Source organism: Hippopotamus amphibius, chromosome 2, assembly GCF_030028045.1.
Source record: "Hippopotamus amphibius kiboko isolate mHipAmp2 chromosome 2, mHipAmp2.hap2, whole genome shotgun sequence".
In the NCBI taxonomy this organism is placed as follows: domain Eukaryota; kingdom Metazoa; phylum Chordata; class Mammalia; order Artiodactyla; family Hippopotamidae; genus Hippopotamus; species Hippopotamus amphibius.
In genome coordinates, this window is record NC_080187.1 from 48,782,095 (window position 1) to 48,801,392 (window position 19,298).

Consider the following 19,298-nt stretch of genomic DNA (forward strand, 5'->3'; position numbering starts at 1 on the left):
TGAACAAATCCTAAGTGTTGAATTTTGTATTTTAGATATTGTATAACTATCACTTAGATTAATATACGGGCAATTCCAGCACCCCAGAAGTTTCCATCGTGTCCCCTCATAGTCGATACCACACTCCCAAAGGTAACCACAATTCTGACGTCTATCATCATTAGTTTTGACTATTTTTGCTGTTTTTTGTTTTGTTTTTAGGCCACGCTGCGTGGCTTGCGGAATCTTAATTCCCCTGCCAGAGATTGAACCCAGGCCCCAGCAGTGAAAGTGCCCAGTCCTAACAACTGGACGACCAGGGAATTCTCAGTTTTGACTATTTTTTGAATTTCATACAAATGGAATCATAAGATATATAAACTTGTGTTTGGATTCTTTTGTTCATGAGTATCTGTAAGGTCCATCCACAGACAATGTATAACTTTTTAAATGTTAGTTACAAATTAATGTTTATGTTGAATTCAAAGACATTTGCCTTAGAAAATGAAAAAAAATTAATTTTAAATATTACTTAATGTACACTTAAATATTAAATATTTTAATTTAACTTATATACTACAAACATTTCTGGAGGTTACAGAAACTTCTAAACCAAATTTTGATGGAATATTGTATGCCTTAGTCAACTTTTGAACATTCAGGTGCTATTTGTAATTTTATATCCAATATATTTTTTAAAGTCCTCCATATTAGCATCGAGCACAAACTATACATTTTATAATGCAAATTATTTCCTTTGAAAGGAAACACATTTTTAAGATTATAATTTTTTTTTTACTTTTACTATTATATAAGAAGTAACTGATGAAACCTCACGAGTAGTTTCATGTAGTGGTATCTTTTGAAAGCCTGGTGCTTTAAGTCCTTAAAAATCAGTCATTTATGAAATTTGGGGATGCATATTTTTTTCCATAATTACTGATGAAATTGTGCAGCTCACTGACATAGAACTAAGTAATCCCAACCTACTCCCCTGACTCCATAGGGTTGCCAGTAAAAATTGTGGAAAACGATCTTGCAACATTCAATATTACTGACACATTTGAACATAATGAGTGACAAAAATTCTGTGTCACAAGTTATATGGAGGATATCTATAATCTTTTTATTTTTTAAAAAAATGTAGCTTTTGAACAGGGCAATCATTCAGTAGAAGACTAATGTGATGAGGGAAAAGACCTAGAAAGAGGTACATAAAGAAAGGATAGTAAGTTCAAGTTAATATTGTTACACATTTCACTGAAGAAAAAAAGCATTTAGAAACATGAATACTTGTAATTTTGCATAAATGTGGTTGAAATAATATAGGCCACATGGACTTGATTTGAACCTCAAGTTTATTACTATCTTTTTTTACTTTGGCAAGTCACTTACCCTCGAGCCTTAGTTAAGCACCTGAAAAATGGAGGGGGCTTGCTTAGAGCATTGCTGTTTATCTTTCATGATGAAGAAAATATATAAGCACCAAGTACATATAACAATGTTTTCTTTTCCTAATAATCATTACCATATTAGGAGATAATCACTACAGCTTACCTGCACAATACAGCTACTAGATACATTCAGAATTGTTTGCAAACACCTATATTCCTTCCATCATGCAAGGAGGTCTCACAATAAAGTGACATCACTAATTAAAAAGATTACAGGTATTATGATACCAACAATCATGGAGGAGATTTTTTTAAAAGTGATTTGAATTCAGATGTATCAGCAGTGGCTAAAAACTCAAGTACTCTCTCCAGTGATGCTTGGGACCCAACAGTTCTTCAGAACAAAAAAAAAAGAGAGAAAAACTCTATTCTCTCAAATAATGGGATATGAAAGTGTAGCAGTAGAAATGACTGCCAGCAGAGCCCTGGAATAGTAGTATGAAACATAGTGGAGTTATCCAGCCAGCAACTCACATATTTTTCTTAAGCATACTAACCATAATGTGCAGAATGGGGTTTGGGATCAGATGATTGTATAGGTTCAAAACCTGGACCTAAACACTTTGCAGCTTTATGTCAATTTATTTAATCTCAGTTTCTCATCTGTAAATGTGGATAATGATAGTTATCATTACACAGGGCCATAGTGAACATTCAAGGAGTTTATCATGTAAAGGGCTTAGTTTAGAGCAGTGCCAGGACACAGTAAGCACTCAATATGTGTGCCCGTTGCCTTTCAGGACACCCTTTCTTGGTTCTCCTTCTACTTCTCCGGTCACTCCTTACTCTCCTAAGCTGCACATGTGCAGGGCACAACTCCAGAAGTTCAGCAGAGAAGAGCTGCTCTGAGGCTGAGAGCTAGGCAGAGACTTCAGAGGTCACTCAGTGTTTCAGTTTGGGCTTAGCTAGAGGGGAGATACCTTGGTGAATACTGGTGGCATTAAGACCTCAGAAAATACATGCTTAGGAATAAAGACAATACTCGAGGAAGTAGAGACAGGAATAAGTGTGCAACTGAAATAGACCACCCCAACAAAGCCTAAACACAAGTTTTGACAGGATCAAGGTGATCTGCAGTAATTTATTTTTCAGAAGAAGTCTCTATAATGATCATCCACAATTTCTAGCAGACAATAAAAATTATTAGATGTGCAAAGCTGGGGAGAGTGACCAATAATCAAGAGATAAAATAATTAGCAAAAGCAAACAAAAGTGAACAAGGACTTCAAAATAACCATGCTTAATACATTAAAAAAACAGAGAAAAAGATGTACAAGATAGATAGCATGGAATATTTCAGCAGAATTAAATCTATTTAAAAAAAGAATCAAATGAACATTTTAGAACTGCAAAATTCAGTACCCAAAATTAAGAGTTTATTAGATGAGTTTAAAAGCATACTAGCAGGAATTCCCTGGCAGTCCAATGGTTGGGACTCCGCAATTCCACTGCAGGGGGCACAGGTTTGATCCCTGGTCAGGGAACTTGGATCCTGCAAGCCTCATGGCCTAAATAAATTAATAAAAGCATACTAGCAACATGCTCTTTTCACAGGAAACTATATTCAGTTTCCTGTAATAAACGATAATGGAAAAGAATATGAAAAAGAATACATACGTATAACTGAGTCACTTTGCTCTACAGCAGAAATTAATACAGTATAAATCAACTATACTTCAATAAAATATAAAAAATAAAAATAAAAGCATACTGAACACATTAATCCTGTTTATATAGAAGACAGAATTATGAATACAAGAAAGGCCAACAGAAAACATACAAACACAGAAAGGAAAAAACAAATAGAAAAAAGAAAGAAATCATAAGGAAGACATGGGACATACTCTTATGTATAAATGGAGTGCTAAAAGGAGAGGAAAGAATAGGAAAAAGCAGCATTTGAAGAAGTTATGGCTACCAACTTTCCAAGTGTGTTTAAGGACACTGACCAACAGATATGAGAAACTCAGAAAACTTTAAGTAGCATAAATAAGAAATTCACACCTTAGAAATCAGTCAAATGGCTGAAAACCAAAGATAAAACATCTTAAAAGCAGGTTTCACATCATCTGGCCTTCCACTACCTTCCTGATCTTATCTCTTTCAAATCTCCAACTTCCTTCCTTGCTGTCCCTTGAACACACCTGGCACAGTCTTGCTTTATAGGCCTTGCAGTGGCTGTTTCCTCTTTCTGGAACATTCTTCCCCAACATGTCTCTCTAGGCACCTTATTTAAAAATCACAGCCCACTTCCCATCCACTTGTGCACTCTCATTCCCACTCCATCCATACCCTTAGACTCCCAATCACCCTACCATGCCTTATTTTTTTTTTCCCACAGAACTTTGAACCTTCTAACATTCTGCATTCCAAATATATACACACACACACACACATATATGAAATATATATATATTTTTTTTCTTTTGAAGAATATAGGCAAACAACAAAATTGACATCTTCATTACTAATAATTACTAATTACTTCATTTCCAATTAATAATTACTAATTCATTTATATATAATATTTATATACATATAAAATCACAGTAGCAATAATATCAGTTGATTAATGCTCTCATAGTTGGCACAGAAAGATCAATTTGTACCAAGTCATACAGCTAGTAAGCAGCAGAGCAGGATTCAGATCCACACTGAGTTCCAATAAAAATAATTTTTAGATGAGAAAGGATAAGACCCAAAGATATGTAAATGGACTAAATGTAACGATTAAATTTCAGTCTGTGGAAAAAACAAAACAAAATCTTTCTTAGCACTAAAAAATCAAATGCAGATATTACTATATGTCACTAGGTGATGCTCTTTGTTAAATTTCTTTCCTAGTAAAGTTATCTGAGGAATGATAACTCACTCAGATGGGGAAGAATTTACTCTAGGTCTAATAATAGCTAAGTTGGCTCTTTAACACAAAGGTTACATAGTTCAGAAAACAAATTTACAAACAAATACGTAAGCCACACCAATTTATGGTAGAAAAACTTTCTAGTCTACAGTCTATGGTAGACTGTAAACTTAGAGACTTCTATATCATAAACATGCTATCTCTTTCTGTTTACTTTTATCTTTTTCCATTTATGTCTCCATTTAATTTTAATGTCTTGATAAGATTTTATATTCTTGTCAACAGAGTTCTTGAATGTTTTTAAAATTTATTCCTAGGTAACATATTTTTGATGCCACTGAAATGTTACCTGTATCTTTAGTTTTTTATGCTAAAATATTTTAAAGTAAATTGATCATATACCCTTTAATATTTCAATATGTATTTCTCAAATAACATTATTATGCTTTACCAAAACGATTCCTTAATATCATCTATTACACCCAAAAACCAACAGTCAATAAACATTAAAGGGGCTCAAGCTTATTAGTAATTACAGAAATACAAATTAATAGGACAAAGACATATGCTGCACACATATCAAAAAGACAGAAATTTAAAAGTATGATACCAAGTGTTGGAAAGGATGCAGAGCACATTGCTACAGGGGAGAGAGATAACAATCCTTCTGGAAAGACAGCATTACACAGTACATAGTAACAGTGAAGATGCATATACCCAATATCCTCTACTACTGCAACATACATCTAACAGAAAATGTAGCAAGAAACAAGACAAGTATACCAAGAAACATTTAGAAACACCTAGTATCGTTTGTAACAGGAAATTTTTGAAATAACTCAAATGTCCCTCAATATTAGAGATGATAAATAAATTGTGGTATGTAAACACAATAGAATAAAACACAGTAATATAAAATAAACAAATTAGAGCTCTTGTAACAACATGGATCAATCTTACAAATTTCATAATAATGAAATAAAGAGACAAATTAATATGCATAATATAAGTCTGTTCAAATAAAGTTCAAAACCAATGCCTGCCACTTATTTTCTAATGGCTCAGCAAATTAAAAAATATATCCGTATATATCTATTCAAATATTAAGAAAATGTGGCGAAACGTTTACAATTGTGCATCTAAGTAAAGAGTATACAAAGGTTTGCTGTACTACATGTTACTTCTCTTTAGGTTTGAGATTTTCTAAAATAAAAAGAGAAAAAAAGTTCAAAAATCAGACAGAGCTAATTTATATTGCTTAGGAGTAGTTTATTCACCTGGGTGATAAACGTATGATTTTTCTTTATAATTATTTATTAAACTATACATATAGATTTTATGTATTTTTTCTGTATGTAAATTTCACAAGAGAAAAAAGGTAAAAATAATGTGATAAGATACATAAAAATACTTTCTAAGAAAAACTGCTATAACCCTTGTTAAACATTATTATTAAAAAACAATAAACTTTTTACTTTACAACAAGCAACCATAAGCAAGGGGGCTTCTGTTATATGGGACATTTACCTGAGATCAACCTATCAAAAGGTACCTCCTGAGGACCAGTTTTTGAGGCTAGCAACATAATAATGTCATCTGATTTTTCCATGAGATAGTTCTTACACAATCATCTGAATCTTGCTTAATTTGATACCACATAGTATATTCTTCTAAATAATTCCCATGAACTGCAATATGATACTCCAACACTCATTTTGGCAGATATACTACTTAAAAATGTATTATAAGAAAACTCTGGAGGAAAGTTTTATCATTACTCAAATATTATACAGATTTCATACTGTCCATACATTTTCTACAGGTTTTTTCAATGTCCTTACTAGGATTACACAGTATTTTTTTTTTAAACCCTCAAAGTCAAAGTTGTTCAGAACTTCATGTTTTCAAACTGACTTTTTACTATAGTTATATTAATCCATTTGATTGTCCTCTGTGTCATCTAAATCAATATCAAAATCTAAATCATCATCACTTTCTTTGTTTCTCATGCAGCTTCTTCTGTGGCTGGGATGAAGATTATTTTCAACATTTTCTGTCTTTTCTGGTTCTTTATTAAACCTAAAGATGGAAGAAAAAAACTTTATTTCTCAGGATTTCATTGTTTAACTGTGTAGACTGAAAAGATTTTTACACTACATTTCTTGATTAACAGGAGCCTAATGAAATAAAAAGGAAAAGATCCTTGAAGATTAACTCAAGTCAACCAATTATAATACAATTAGCAATAAAGTATGACCAAAGAAACTAACACATGATGTCCATTAAAGAAAAGAAGTTACATAATGAGCAATTCTTTTGTAATGTGTAATAAATGTGAACCTCACAGATAAATATTTTAATTTTCTAAAAATGATGTTTCACTTTTATCATGATACAAACATTTAACAATTATTTAAGACCTTTTTTCTGTTGAGTAGAAAAATGTCTACATTAGTGTGATATACTGCATCTTGACTCTCAGAGCTACTGAATGTTTCCTTAAAAGAAAATTCACATATCAATTACTAAAAGAGTAAATCCCAAACATAAAGAAATACTCACGGAATAACAATATCTTCTCTCTTTCCACATTTGGCACAAACTTCAAGTTCACAGGCACATGGTCTACACATTATGTGGTAAGAATCCTTCACTGTCTTTTGTAAACATTTAACACTAAAAGTGGAAAAGAAAATCAAATCAATTTTTATTAATTATCTAAGATTTATTTAAGGAAATAAGGGCGTGTGTGGCTAAGCATATAGCTGATAAGCCTCAATCTCAGATATTTCTCTCATACGTCACCTTATATTAATTATATAGCATCTTGAGGCAACAGTTTGTAGCTCAAAATTATAGTATTTGACTTATCTACTTTCTTAAAACTTTTTTTAAAACATCATCTGCAAATATTTAGTTTTACTTCTTCCTTTTCAATTTGGATTCCTTTTATTTCTTGTTCTTATCTCATTGCTCTGGCTAGGACTTCCAACACTATGTTGAATAAAAGTGCCAAAAGTGGGCATCCTTGTATTGTTCCTGATCTTAGAGCGAAAGCTTTCAGTTTTCACCATTGAGTAATAATGTCAGCTGTGGACTTGTCATATGTGGCCTTTATTATGTTGAGAAACTTTCCCTCTATACCCACTTTGTTGAGAGTTTTTATCTTATCATTGTGTCAAATGCTTTTTCTCCATCTATTGAGATGGTAATATGATTTTTAGCCTTCATTTTGTTACTGTGGTTTATCATATTGATTGATTTGAGGAATGTGAACCATGCTTGCATCCCTGGAATAAATCCCACTTGATCATGGTGAACAGTCCTTTTAATGTATTGTTGAATTCAGTTTACTAATATTTTTTTGAGGATTTTCATGTCTATGTTTATCAAGGATAAATGGCCTGTAATTTTCTTTTCTTGTGGCATCCTTATCTGCTTTGGTATCAGGGTAATGCTGGCCTCATAAAATGAGTTTGGAAGCATTCCCTCCTCTTCTATTTTTTTGAAAGCGTTTGAGAAGGATTGTTTGGTATTAGTTCTTCTCTGAATGTTTGGTAGAATTAACCAGTGAAGCTGTCTGGTCCTGGACTTTTGTTTGATGGGAGGTTTTTGATTGTTAATTCAATCTCCTTACTAGTAACTGAACTTTCAGATTTTTATTTCTTCATGATTCAGTCTTTGTAAATTGTATGTTTCTATGAATTCATCCATTTCTTATAGGTTGTCAAATGTGTTGGTGTAAAATTGTTCATAGTAGTCTCTTACAATTCTTTGTATTTCTGTGGTATTTGTTGCAATATCTCCTCTTTCATTTCTGATTTGATTTATTTGAGGTCTCTCTTTTTTTTCTTGGTGATTCTAGCTAAAGTTCTGTCAACTTTGTTTATCTTTACAAATAACCAGTTCTGAGATTCACTGAATTTGCCTGTTGTCTTTTCAGTTCCTATATCAATTATTTCCAATCTGATCTTTATTTCTTTCCTTCTACTAACTTTGGACTTCATCTGTTCTATTTTTCTAGTTCCTTTAGAAATAAAGTTAGGTTTTTAAGATTTTTCCTGTTTCTTGATGTAGGCATTCATTGCTAGGAACTTCCCTCTCATACTGTTTTTGCTGCATCCTGTAAGTTTTGGTATGTTGTATTTTCATTTACATTTCTCTCAAACTATTTTTTTTAATGTCCTTTTGGTTTCTTCTTTGACCCACTGGTTGTTCAGTAGCATGTCGTTTATTCTCGACAAATTAGGGAATTTTCCAGATTTCTTCTTATAATTGATTTCTAATTTCATACCATTGTGGTTGGAAAAGATGCATGATAGACATGATTTCAATCTTCTTAAATTTTTAAGACTTGTTTTGTGGGCTAATACACAATATATCCTGGAGAATGTTCCATAGACACTTGAGAAGAGTAGGTATTTTATTGCTTTTGGTTGGACTATTCTGTATATATCCACATAATATTGTTTAAAAGGCCATACTACCCAAAGCAACCTACAGATTCAATGCAATCCCTATCAAAATTTCAATGGCATTTTTTCACAGAAATAAATCAAACAATCCTAAATTTGTATGGACCCACAAAAGGCCCCAAATAGCCAAAGCAATCTTGAGAAAGAAGAACAAAGCTGGAGGCATCACACTTCCTGATTCCAAACTATATTACAAAGCTACTGTAATCAGAACAGTATGGTATTGGTATAAAAATAGACACATAAACTGATAGAACAGATAGAGCCCAGAAATAAACCCACTCATATATGGTAATTAATTTATAAAAAGGAGCCAAAAATACATAATCAGGAAAGAATAGTCTCTTCAATAAATGGTTTTGGAAAAACTGGACAGCCACATGCAAAAGAATGAAACTAGACCACTACCTTATACCATATTAAAAAAATTAACTCAAAATGGGTTAAAGACGAACGTAAGACCTAAAACCATAAAACTCCTAGAAGAAAACTGGCAGTAAGCTCTTGACATCAGTCTTAGCAATTTTTTGGAAATCATATTTGTAAATAAATTTAAAAAATAAAAAATAAACAAGTGGGACTATATCATAGTAAAAAGGTTCTTCACAGCAAAGGAAAACATTAACAAAATGAAATGGCAACCTACAGAATGGGAGAAAATATATGTAAATCATGTATCTGTTAAGGGATTAATAACCCAAATGTACAAAAGAACTCATATAACCCAAAGGGGGAAAAATTTGATTAAAAAATGGGCAAAGGAACTGAATAGACATTTTTCCAAAGAAGACAGATGGATGGCCAACAGGTACGTGAAAAGATGCTCAACATCACTAATAATCAAAGAAATGCAAATCTAAACCACAATGAAATATCACTTCACACCTGTTAGAATGGCTGTTATCAAAAAGACAAGTAATAACAGGTGTTGGTGAGAAAGTGGGAAAAAAAGAACCCTTATGCACTCTTGGTGGGAATGTAAATTAGTGCAGCCACTATGGCAAACATTATATAGGTTAATAAAAAAAATTAAAAACAGAACTACCATATGATCCAGCAATTCTACTTCTGAGTATTAATCCAAAGAAAACAAAAACACTAACTTGAAAAGATATGTGCACCCCCATGGTCACGGCAGCATTATTTGCAATGGCCAAGAAACCACAACAACCCAAGTGCCCATTAATAGATGAATGAATAAAGAAAATGTAATATATATGTACATGTACACACACATTCTCTCTCTCTCTCTCTCTCTCTCTCTCTCTCTCTCACACACACACACACACACACACAATGGACTATTATTCAGCCTTAAAAAAAGAAGGAAATCTTGCCTTTTGTGACAACATGGATAGACCCTGAGGGCATTATGCTAAGGGAAATAAGTTAGACAGAGGAAGGTAAATTCCATATGATCTCACTTACATGTAAAATCTTGAATGAATGAATGAATGAATAAATACTTAGCTCATGGATACAGAGAACAGATTGGTGGCTGTCTGAGGCAAGGGGTAGAGTGGTGGGCAAAATGGGTGAAGGAGGTCAAAGGGTACAAACTCTGAGTTATAAATAAGTCACCAGGATGTAATGTACAGCATGGTAACTATGGTTAATAATTCTGTATTGCTATATTATATATTTCAACTTCTATATTTCAACTTATATTTGAAAGTTGCTAATAAAGTAAATCTTAAAAGTTCTCATCACAAGAAAAAAAATTTTGTGACAATGTATACAAATATCAAATCATTATGCTGTATACCTGAAACTAACATAATGTTACATATCAATTATACCTCAATTTTCAGAAAACTAAAAACTTTTGTGCATCAAAGGACATTATCAAGAAAGTGAAAAGAAAACCCCACCGAATGGGAGAAAATATTTGAAAATTATACATGATAAGGAACTGGCATCTAGAATATACTAAAAACTCCTATAACTGAATAATTAAAAGAAAAATAACTCAATTAAAAATAAACAAAGAATCTGAATAGACACTTTCCCAAAAGATATATAAATGGCACATGAAAATATCCTCAAAAAAAAAAAAAAAGATCCTCAACATCTTTAGTCATCAGAGAAATGCAAATCAAAACCACAATGAGGAACCACCATACACCAGCTAGGATGACTATTATTCAACAAGAAGGGCAATAACAAGTGTTGGTAAGGATGTGGAGAAGTTGGAATCGTCATGTTGCTGGTGGCAAGTAAAAAGGTATGGTCACTTTTGAAAACAATTTGGCAGTTCCTCAAAAGGTTATAAATACAGAAGTATGACATAACTCAGAAACTCTACTTCTAGATACATACTCAAGAGAACTGAAAACACGTATGCACACAAAAACATGTACATCAATGTTCATAGCAGCATTATTTGTAACAGCCAAAAAAAAAGGAATAATCTAAATGTCCATCAATTGATGAATGGGTAAATAAGAATATATACCTATACAATGGAATATTATTTATTAATAAAAAAGAATTAAGCACTGATAAATGTTACAATATGCTTGAAAAAAATATGCTAAGTGAAAGAAGCCAGTCACAGAAGATGACATAGTATATGATTCTGTTTATATGAAACGTCCAAAATAGGTAAATCTAGAGACAGAAAGCAAGGGATAGCGGAATGTCTGGGGAGGAAATGGAGACTGACTCCTAATGGGTATGAGATTTCTTTCTGAGATACTGAAAATGGTCAAAAGTTGATGTGTTTGCACAACTCTGTGATATACTAGAAGTTGCTACATTGTATACTTCAAATGGATGAACTGATTTGCATGCGAAATAAATCTTAACAAAGCTGTTTTTAAAAAGCTAAATGGAAATGTTAGAAAAGAAAAATGGACATGGAGTAAAAGATACAAAAAACCTACTTTAAACATAAACAGGCATATCTCATTTTACTGTACTTTGCAGACACTGCTTTTTTTTTTTTTTTTAAACAAATTGAAGGTTTGTGGCAACCCTATGTTGAGCAAGTCTATCAGTGTCGTTTTTTCCAACACCATTTGCTCACTTTGTGCCTCTGTGTCATATTTTGGTTATTCTTGCAATATTTCAAACTTTTTTATTATTATATTTGTTACCGTGATCTATTATGATGAGTAATCTTTGATGTTACTATCATAAAAGGATTATGACTCGCTGAAGACTCAGATGATGGTTAGCATTTTCTAGCAATATTTTTAAAATAAGGTATGCACATTGATATTTTAAAAAACATAATGCTATTGCATACTTAATAGACTACAGTACAGTATATACATAAGTTTTATATGTACTGGGAAACCAAAATATTTATGTGACTCACTTACTGCATTATTTGCTTTACTGAGGTGGCCTGGAATCGAATCTGCAATATCTCTGAGGTATGCCTGTAGACAGTTAAAAGTAGGAGGACAGGGAGGAAAAAAAAAACCATGCAAACACTAATCAGAAGAAAGTTACATTATCATCAAAATAGACTTAAAAGCAAAGCAAAGTGTCAGATTTAAGAAAGGATATTACATGACAATACAGGAATCAATTTTCCAAAAGCATGAAATAATCCTAAATGTTTATGCACCTAAAAATAGCATGTTGAAGAACTTCTATGGTGGTGCAATGGTTAAGAATCCACCTGCCAATGCAGGGGACACAAATTGGATCCCTGGTCTGGGAAGATCCCACATGCCAAGGAGCAACTAAGCCCGTGCACCACAACTACTGAATCTGCACTCTAGAGCCCTCGAGCCACAATTACTGAGCCCCCATGCCACAACTACTGAAGCCCACGCACCTAGAGCCCATGCTCTGCAACAACAGAAGCCACCGCATTGAGAAGTCTGTGCACTGCAGAAGAGTAGCCTCCTTTCTCCACAACTAGAAAAAACCCTTGTGCAGCAATGAAAACCCAACACAGCCAATAAATAAATAAACTAATTAATTAATTTAAAAGGCAAAGGTAACATTAAAAAAATAAAAATAGGGTGTTGAAATAAATGATGCAAAACCACTGAACTAAAACGAGAAACACACAAATCCACAATTACAACTAGGGATTTCAACACTTCTCTCTCTGTAAGTGAAGCAACAAGCAGACAAAAATCAGTTAAGACATAGAACACCTGGTTGATAGAAGATGATCAATCAAACTGACATTTACAGAACACCCCACCTGACAAGAACAATATATTCTCTTCAAGCACACACAGAACAGAATCTAAGATAGACCATATTCTGAGCTATAAAACCAACCTCAATGAACTGAAAACAAAAACCTAAAATTTATATAAGGTATGTTCTCTTACTGCAATGAAATTACTAGAAATCAGTGACAGAAAAATATCTGAAAAATGCCCAAATATACAGAAATTAAACAAAGTACTTCTAAATAATCTACAGGTTAAAGAGAAAGTCAAAAGGGCAATTAGAAAATATTTTGATTGAATGCTAATGAAAACACAGCATCAAAATTTATGGAATGGAGCTAAAGATGTTCTTGGGAAATTTATATAATTAAATGTTTAGACTAAGTAAAAAGAACTATCTAAATTTCCACCTTAAGAAAGAAGAAAAAGAAGAGTAAATTAAACTCAAAGCGAAGAAAAGGGAGGAAACAATATTGATGTGTACAGAAATCAATGAAATTGAAAAACAGAAAAATAGAGAAAACCAATAAAACCCAAAGCAGGCTCTTTGAAAAGATTAATATAATTCATAAACATATAGCCAGACTAGCCAAGATAAAGAGCACAAATAACCAATTTCATGGGACTTCCCAGTCGTTAAGAATCCATCTGCCACCACAGGGGACAAGGAGTCAATCCCTGGTCTGGGAAGATCCACATGCTGTGGAGCAACTACTGAAGCCAGTGCGCCTAGAGCCCGTGCTCTGAAACAGGAGAAGCCACCACAAAGAGAAGTCTGCACACCATAAAGAAAAGTAGCCCCCACTTGCCACAACTAGAGAAACCCCATGCACAGCAGTGAAGACCCAACACAGGCAAAAAATAAATTAAAAAAAAAAAAAATTTTCAGGAAAGAAAGAGGGAACAACACTATAGCTCCAACAGATATTAAAAGAATAATATGAAAAATTTACTAACAATTCTATGCCTATGAATCCAACCACTTCACTGAAATAGACAAATTTCTGTAAAGACACAGTATAAAAACTTGCTTAAGATAAAATAATCTGAAAATTCCTCTCTCCATTAAAGAAAAATTTAATTATGGTTAAAAATTCTCCAACAAAGAAAACTCCACACTCAAATGGCTTTACTGGTGAATTCTACCAAACATTTTATACAAATTTTAATTTTACTTTAATTTTATACAAATCTTTCCAGAAAGTAAAATTGAAAGAAACAGTTCCCAACTCACTTGATGAGATCCTAACATCAAGATAAAACAAAGACAAAATTACAGACCACTATTGGTAATGAATACAGTATGAAAATGTAACAAAATGTTAGCAAATCAAATCTAGCAATATGTAAAAAAGGATACACATCATGATCAAGTTGGGTTTATTCAAGGGCATGAAAGACTGATTTAATATTAAAATCAAATGTAACTCATCAAATCAATGCTCTAAGGAAGAAAAATCATATGATAATCTAAATAGATGCAGAAAAAGTATCTGACAAAATTTAACATCTATTCATGATATAAACTCTCAGCAAACTATGAATTGAAAGAAACTTCCTCAACCCAGTAAAAAAGCATCTACAAAGAATCTACAGCTAATATCATACTTAATGATAAAAGACTGAGTACGTTCCCCATAAGATTAGGAACAGGGCAAGAATATCTGCCCTCATCATTCCTTTTCAAAAACATACTAGAGGTCCTAGGCAGTGCAATAAAGCCAAAGATAGAAATAAAAGTCATACAGGTTGGAAAGCAGGAAATAAAACTGTCTTCACTTTTTAAAAAAGTTTTATTTATTTTTTGGCCGCGCCACATGGCTTGGAGGATCTTAGTTCCTCTACCAGGGATTGAACCCAGGCCACGGCAGTGAGACCACTGAGTCCTAACCACTGGACCGCCAGGGAATTCCCATGTCTTCATTTTTTAAAAATTCATTGCCTATGTAGAAAATCTCACAGGATATAAAAAATAGTACTAGAAATAAAATTGACAAGTTGATTCTAAAAGTTATAAGAAAAAGCAAAGGAATTATATTAGCCAAAATGATTTTGAAAAAGAAAAACAAGGTTGGAAGACTCAAGACTGGATTTCAAGACTTACCTTAAAGCTGTAATAATCAAGGTAATGTGGTACTGGTGAAAGACAGATACATAGATCAATGGGACAGAATTGACTCTTACATATATAATCAATTGATTTCCAACAGAGCACAAAGGGAATTCAATGGAGAAAGTACAGACTTTTCAACAAATGACCATGGAACAGTTGGATATCCATAAAATTAACAGGAAATGGATTATAAACCCACCCAATATAAAACCAAGAATTACATAACTTCTAGAAGAAAACAGGAAAAAGCATTTGTGACCCTAGGCAAAGATTTCTTAACCACAACAAAACCATGATCGATAAACTCTGATAAATTAAATAGATTTTCACCAAAATAAAAAATTTCTCCACTTCAAAAGATACCAGTAAAAGGATGAAAAAAATAAGTCAGGGGTTGGCAGAAAATATTTGCAAAATACATATCTGATCAAAGATTTGTACCTACAATATATAAAGAATTCTCAAAATTCAGTAATAAGTAAAACAAAACAACTTAAAAACATGAACTAAATATATGAATGGAAAAAAAGAAATAAGGATGCAAAATGAGCACATGAATAGATGCTTAGCATCACTGGTCATCAGAGAAATGCAAATTAAAATCACAATGAGATACAGCTATTCACTTATGGCTAAAACAGAACAAAACAAACAAAAAAACCAAACAAAAAAACAAAAAAAACCGTGACAACCCGAAATACTGATAAGGATTCAGGACATCTGGAACTCTCATACACTGCTAGTGAGAATGCAAATGATACAGCCACTACAGAATATAGTTTGACAGTTTCTTATAAACATACCCTTAACATACAACTCAGTAATCTCATTGCCTGATATTTACTCAGGAGAAATCAGACCATACATTCACACAAAACCTTGCACACGAATATTTATGGCAGCAGAGTTCACAATCACCAAAAACTAGCAAAACCTAAATGTCCATCAATCGGTGAATGGATGAACAATCCGTGATATATCCTGGTGGAATACTATTCAGCAACGAGAGATGTAAGCACTGATCCACACAACAGTGCAGATGAATCTCAAATCCACTATGTTAAGTTAAAGAAGCCAGCCTCAAAAGACCATATACTATATGATTCTGTATATATGACACTCTGCAAGAAGGTAAAAAGTATAGGGAAAGAAAACAGATCAGTGTTTGCCAGAGACTGGGAGTGAGGTAGGAGGAACTACAAAGTGGTATAAAGGAATGTTTGGTGGTAACAGAACTGTCCTATATCTTAATTGTGGTCATGGTCTCACAATCGTATTCATTTGTCAAAACTTATAAAACTGTTGTTACAAACAAAACAGCAGGCCCCAAAACAGAGTCACTTAAGCTAAGCCCCAAATCACCAAACTGAGACTTAATTTCAGTTTTGGCTCTCCCAGAAATGGAATTTTAAACCAATTAGCAATGTCTATAATCAGCACAAGCTAGGTACTCTGCCTGATAGGCCCCTGCGAACCCCTAAAGGAAAATGACCCTGCGATAACCAACCTGCTTTTCTGTCTAGTGTTACTTTTTATTCTCACTCCCTTCTGCCTACAAGTCTTTCATTTTCTACAGTTCCTCAGAGCTCCTTTCCATCTGCTAAATTGGATAAAGTCAATAAGATCTTTAAAATTCACTCAGTTGAATTTTGGTTTTGGGTTTTTTTTTTAATTTTTTAACACCGTACACTACAAAGGGTACCCTTTACTTCATGTAAGAGACTTGACTGGGAAAAATAAATTAGAATTAAAAAAAAAAACCTCTTCACAATCGAAGGGAAAATACTTCTGAAAATTTCTTGTTAAGTTATTTGGTATGTTGTGTTTTGACTTTCCAAAAAGCTTTACTTAATTATTTTGCAATAAAAATTAGATAAAAAATTTATGCCATTAGAATACAAAGTTCTAATAATACAAATGGACTAGGAAAAATTTTACAGTTTTTTGGCTTCAATTTTCAAAGTTTTTTTTTTGTTTCTTTTTTACTAAATCATACATTTATTACCATGCAAAATACATCTTTTTCATGCAGTTCCTCTACTTATTGAAATACAGACTATCAGTATCCATCTGTAAGGTGTATTCATTGAGCTGAAAGACTCAAGACATGTTATGTTTGTTTATTTTAAATAAATTTAAAGTCTGTTTTGGTTAGGTTCCTCTGAGGCTTCAAAGAAATTCATTTCTATAAATATGTTATTTTACAACAGGGACTCCAAGGGTAAACTAATCCTTAAATATTCAAATTGCTAATTCAGGGCTCAAACTCTATTTACAGAACTGTTAATGTTAAAATTTACATGTAAAATAGGCTCAAAAATGGCATATCCTGTTTTGGAAACTGGAGTCAAAAGATACCAGATTCTACATTCTCTAGCACACCTAATCCTCAAAACACTGACTTTTATCACTGGCTCAAACACCTGCATAGCTTATTAAAATGCAGATCCCTGGGTTCCACCCACTATTTACATAATCAGAATCTTGGGGATGGGCCCCAGGAATCTGTCTGTTAACAAACTTCTTCAAGAAATTCTCATGCACATTACCACTTGAGAACTCTTGACCAGATCAAAGTACTACTGCCTAAATAGGGGGATTTTCCAATATCCCGAAAGCTGGTTTAGAGAGAAGGAATTTTGTTGCTGAAAGCAATTATGCTCTTTTCAAATTTAAATCCATTCGGAAAAATAGGTTGTATTAGGCTAGTAGCTCTGTGAGTATAAATATACCTATCTCATAAGGAGACACGCACACATGCACATTTTTTTAAAATGACATGTTTCTTTTTTATAAATGTGAAATGTCTGTGAGAAGGTAAACTATACACATTTTTAGACATATACAACCTTCCAGTTTCTCTGTCACAGAGGTGAGACCTTAGTGCGCCTTCTCTTTCAAACGTGTTAACCTAGGCTTTATGTCCTCATAGGGAGCACAGTGAGAGAAGATCTGAAAGTAATCGAATTTCAGCCTTTCTTTTCACCTAAATACTTCACATTCATTTAGCCAAAGAATCTTGATCTTAAGCATGAAATGGTTTAGACATTACTTTAATGATAAGAGATATACATTCCAAGTTGTCATAAAACTTGTGAAGTATCTTGAAACATCTTTAAAAAATAGCCATAAATTATTTAATCACTCCTATTTTTTCTTACAAAATGCATAAGGAAAAACTTGAAATTCACCTAAATATAAATTTTACCTAAATTCCCTGAAAATAGCCATATTTTGAATACTTTGTGAGTTCATTACTAAGAGAACTCCAGAGATGTTAAAATAATGGTAGTTTTGCCTTCTTTTCATTTCTCCACGGAATACAATTCCCAGAAACAATCAGTCTTGACCATGCATATACCACAACTAATCATTTTAGTGGAAACTGTAGCCTAATAAAAATATAGGTTACTGCTATGAACCATGTTTACTAACAAAGGAGACAGTAGTACACTTTTTTAAATGTTACCATATTTACTTTTCTTTATAATGAAAAACATAAAGGCAAGGAAAAGTAATTAGAAGCTAAAAAATGTTCACTACCTATTTAAGGATAAAAATCAGAGACAAAAATTTGATTTTTAGGACCACTGTAAATACTAGAAAATATGTATTTTGAAAATAGCACTGATTTGGGAAGCAAGAGACCTAGATCTAAGCCCAGCTTTGACATATCCTTGCCATATAATTAATCACTGAAAGTCACTTTGAGTCTCATTCTTTATAATGGGTACTAAAAGTGCTGGCAACTTAGCATGAACAAAGACAGCGGCACCAAATTGTGCTAGTAATCACTGTATTCATCACCTCCACAAACTCATAGCTAAATAACAAAAATGAAAAACCCAAGACTTTTTATTGACATCCTTGTAATATTAACATGGCATTTAAACATAGCAACATTTGGAAGATCTGTATAATTCAATGAACTAATATTTTCCAAACAAGCAAATGCACAATGTTATAAAATCTAATACAATAAATATCATTATATCTAATAAATATCATTACATATAACTCACAAAAGCCCATATAAACCAAGCTATCTGGGGTCCTCAGTAATTTTTAACAGTATACAGAGGTCCTGAGAACAAAAGCTTTGAGAACTACTGATCTAGACAATAAATACCAATGGGAAAATCTGATATTTTTAATACTTCTAGAGGTAAAAGACTTATTTTACCCTGCCATAACTTTTCTGGTACTGCTTTCATTTCCTGGTTATATTATTACACTTTAACCTTTATCATAATTCAGCTCCACTTGTAATAC

The 19,298-nt window shown here is 32.7% G+C and overlaps 1 protein-coding gene across 1 annotated transcript in view; it reads right to left on the reverse strand.

Moving 5' to 3' along the window:
• Positions 1 to 6,191: 6,191 nt before the first annotated feature.
• Positions 6,192 to 19,298, reverse strand: part of C2H9orf85 (chromosome 2 C9orf85 homolog) — a 56,119-nt gene continuing 43,012 nt past the window's right edge. The window contains exons 3-4 of the mRNA XM_057721448.1: positions 6,859 to 6,972; positions 6,192 to 6,375 (exon numbers count right to left, since the gene is read on the reverse strand). Coding sequence (XP_057577431.1) covers positions 6,228 to 6,375; positions 6,859 to 6,972 — 262 coding nt within the window. The 3' untranslated portion in view covers positions 6,192 to 6,227. The remainder of the gene's footprint in view (positions 6,376 to 6,858; positions 6,973 to 19,298) is intronic.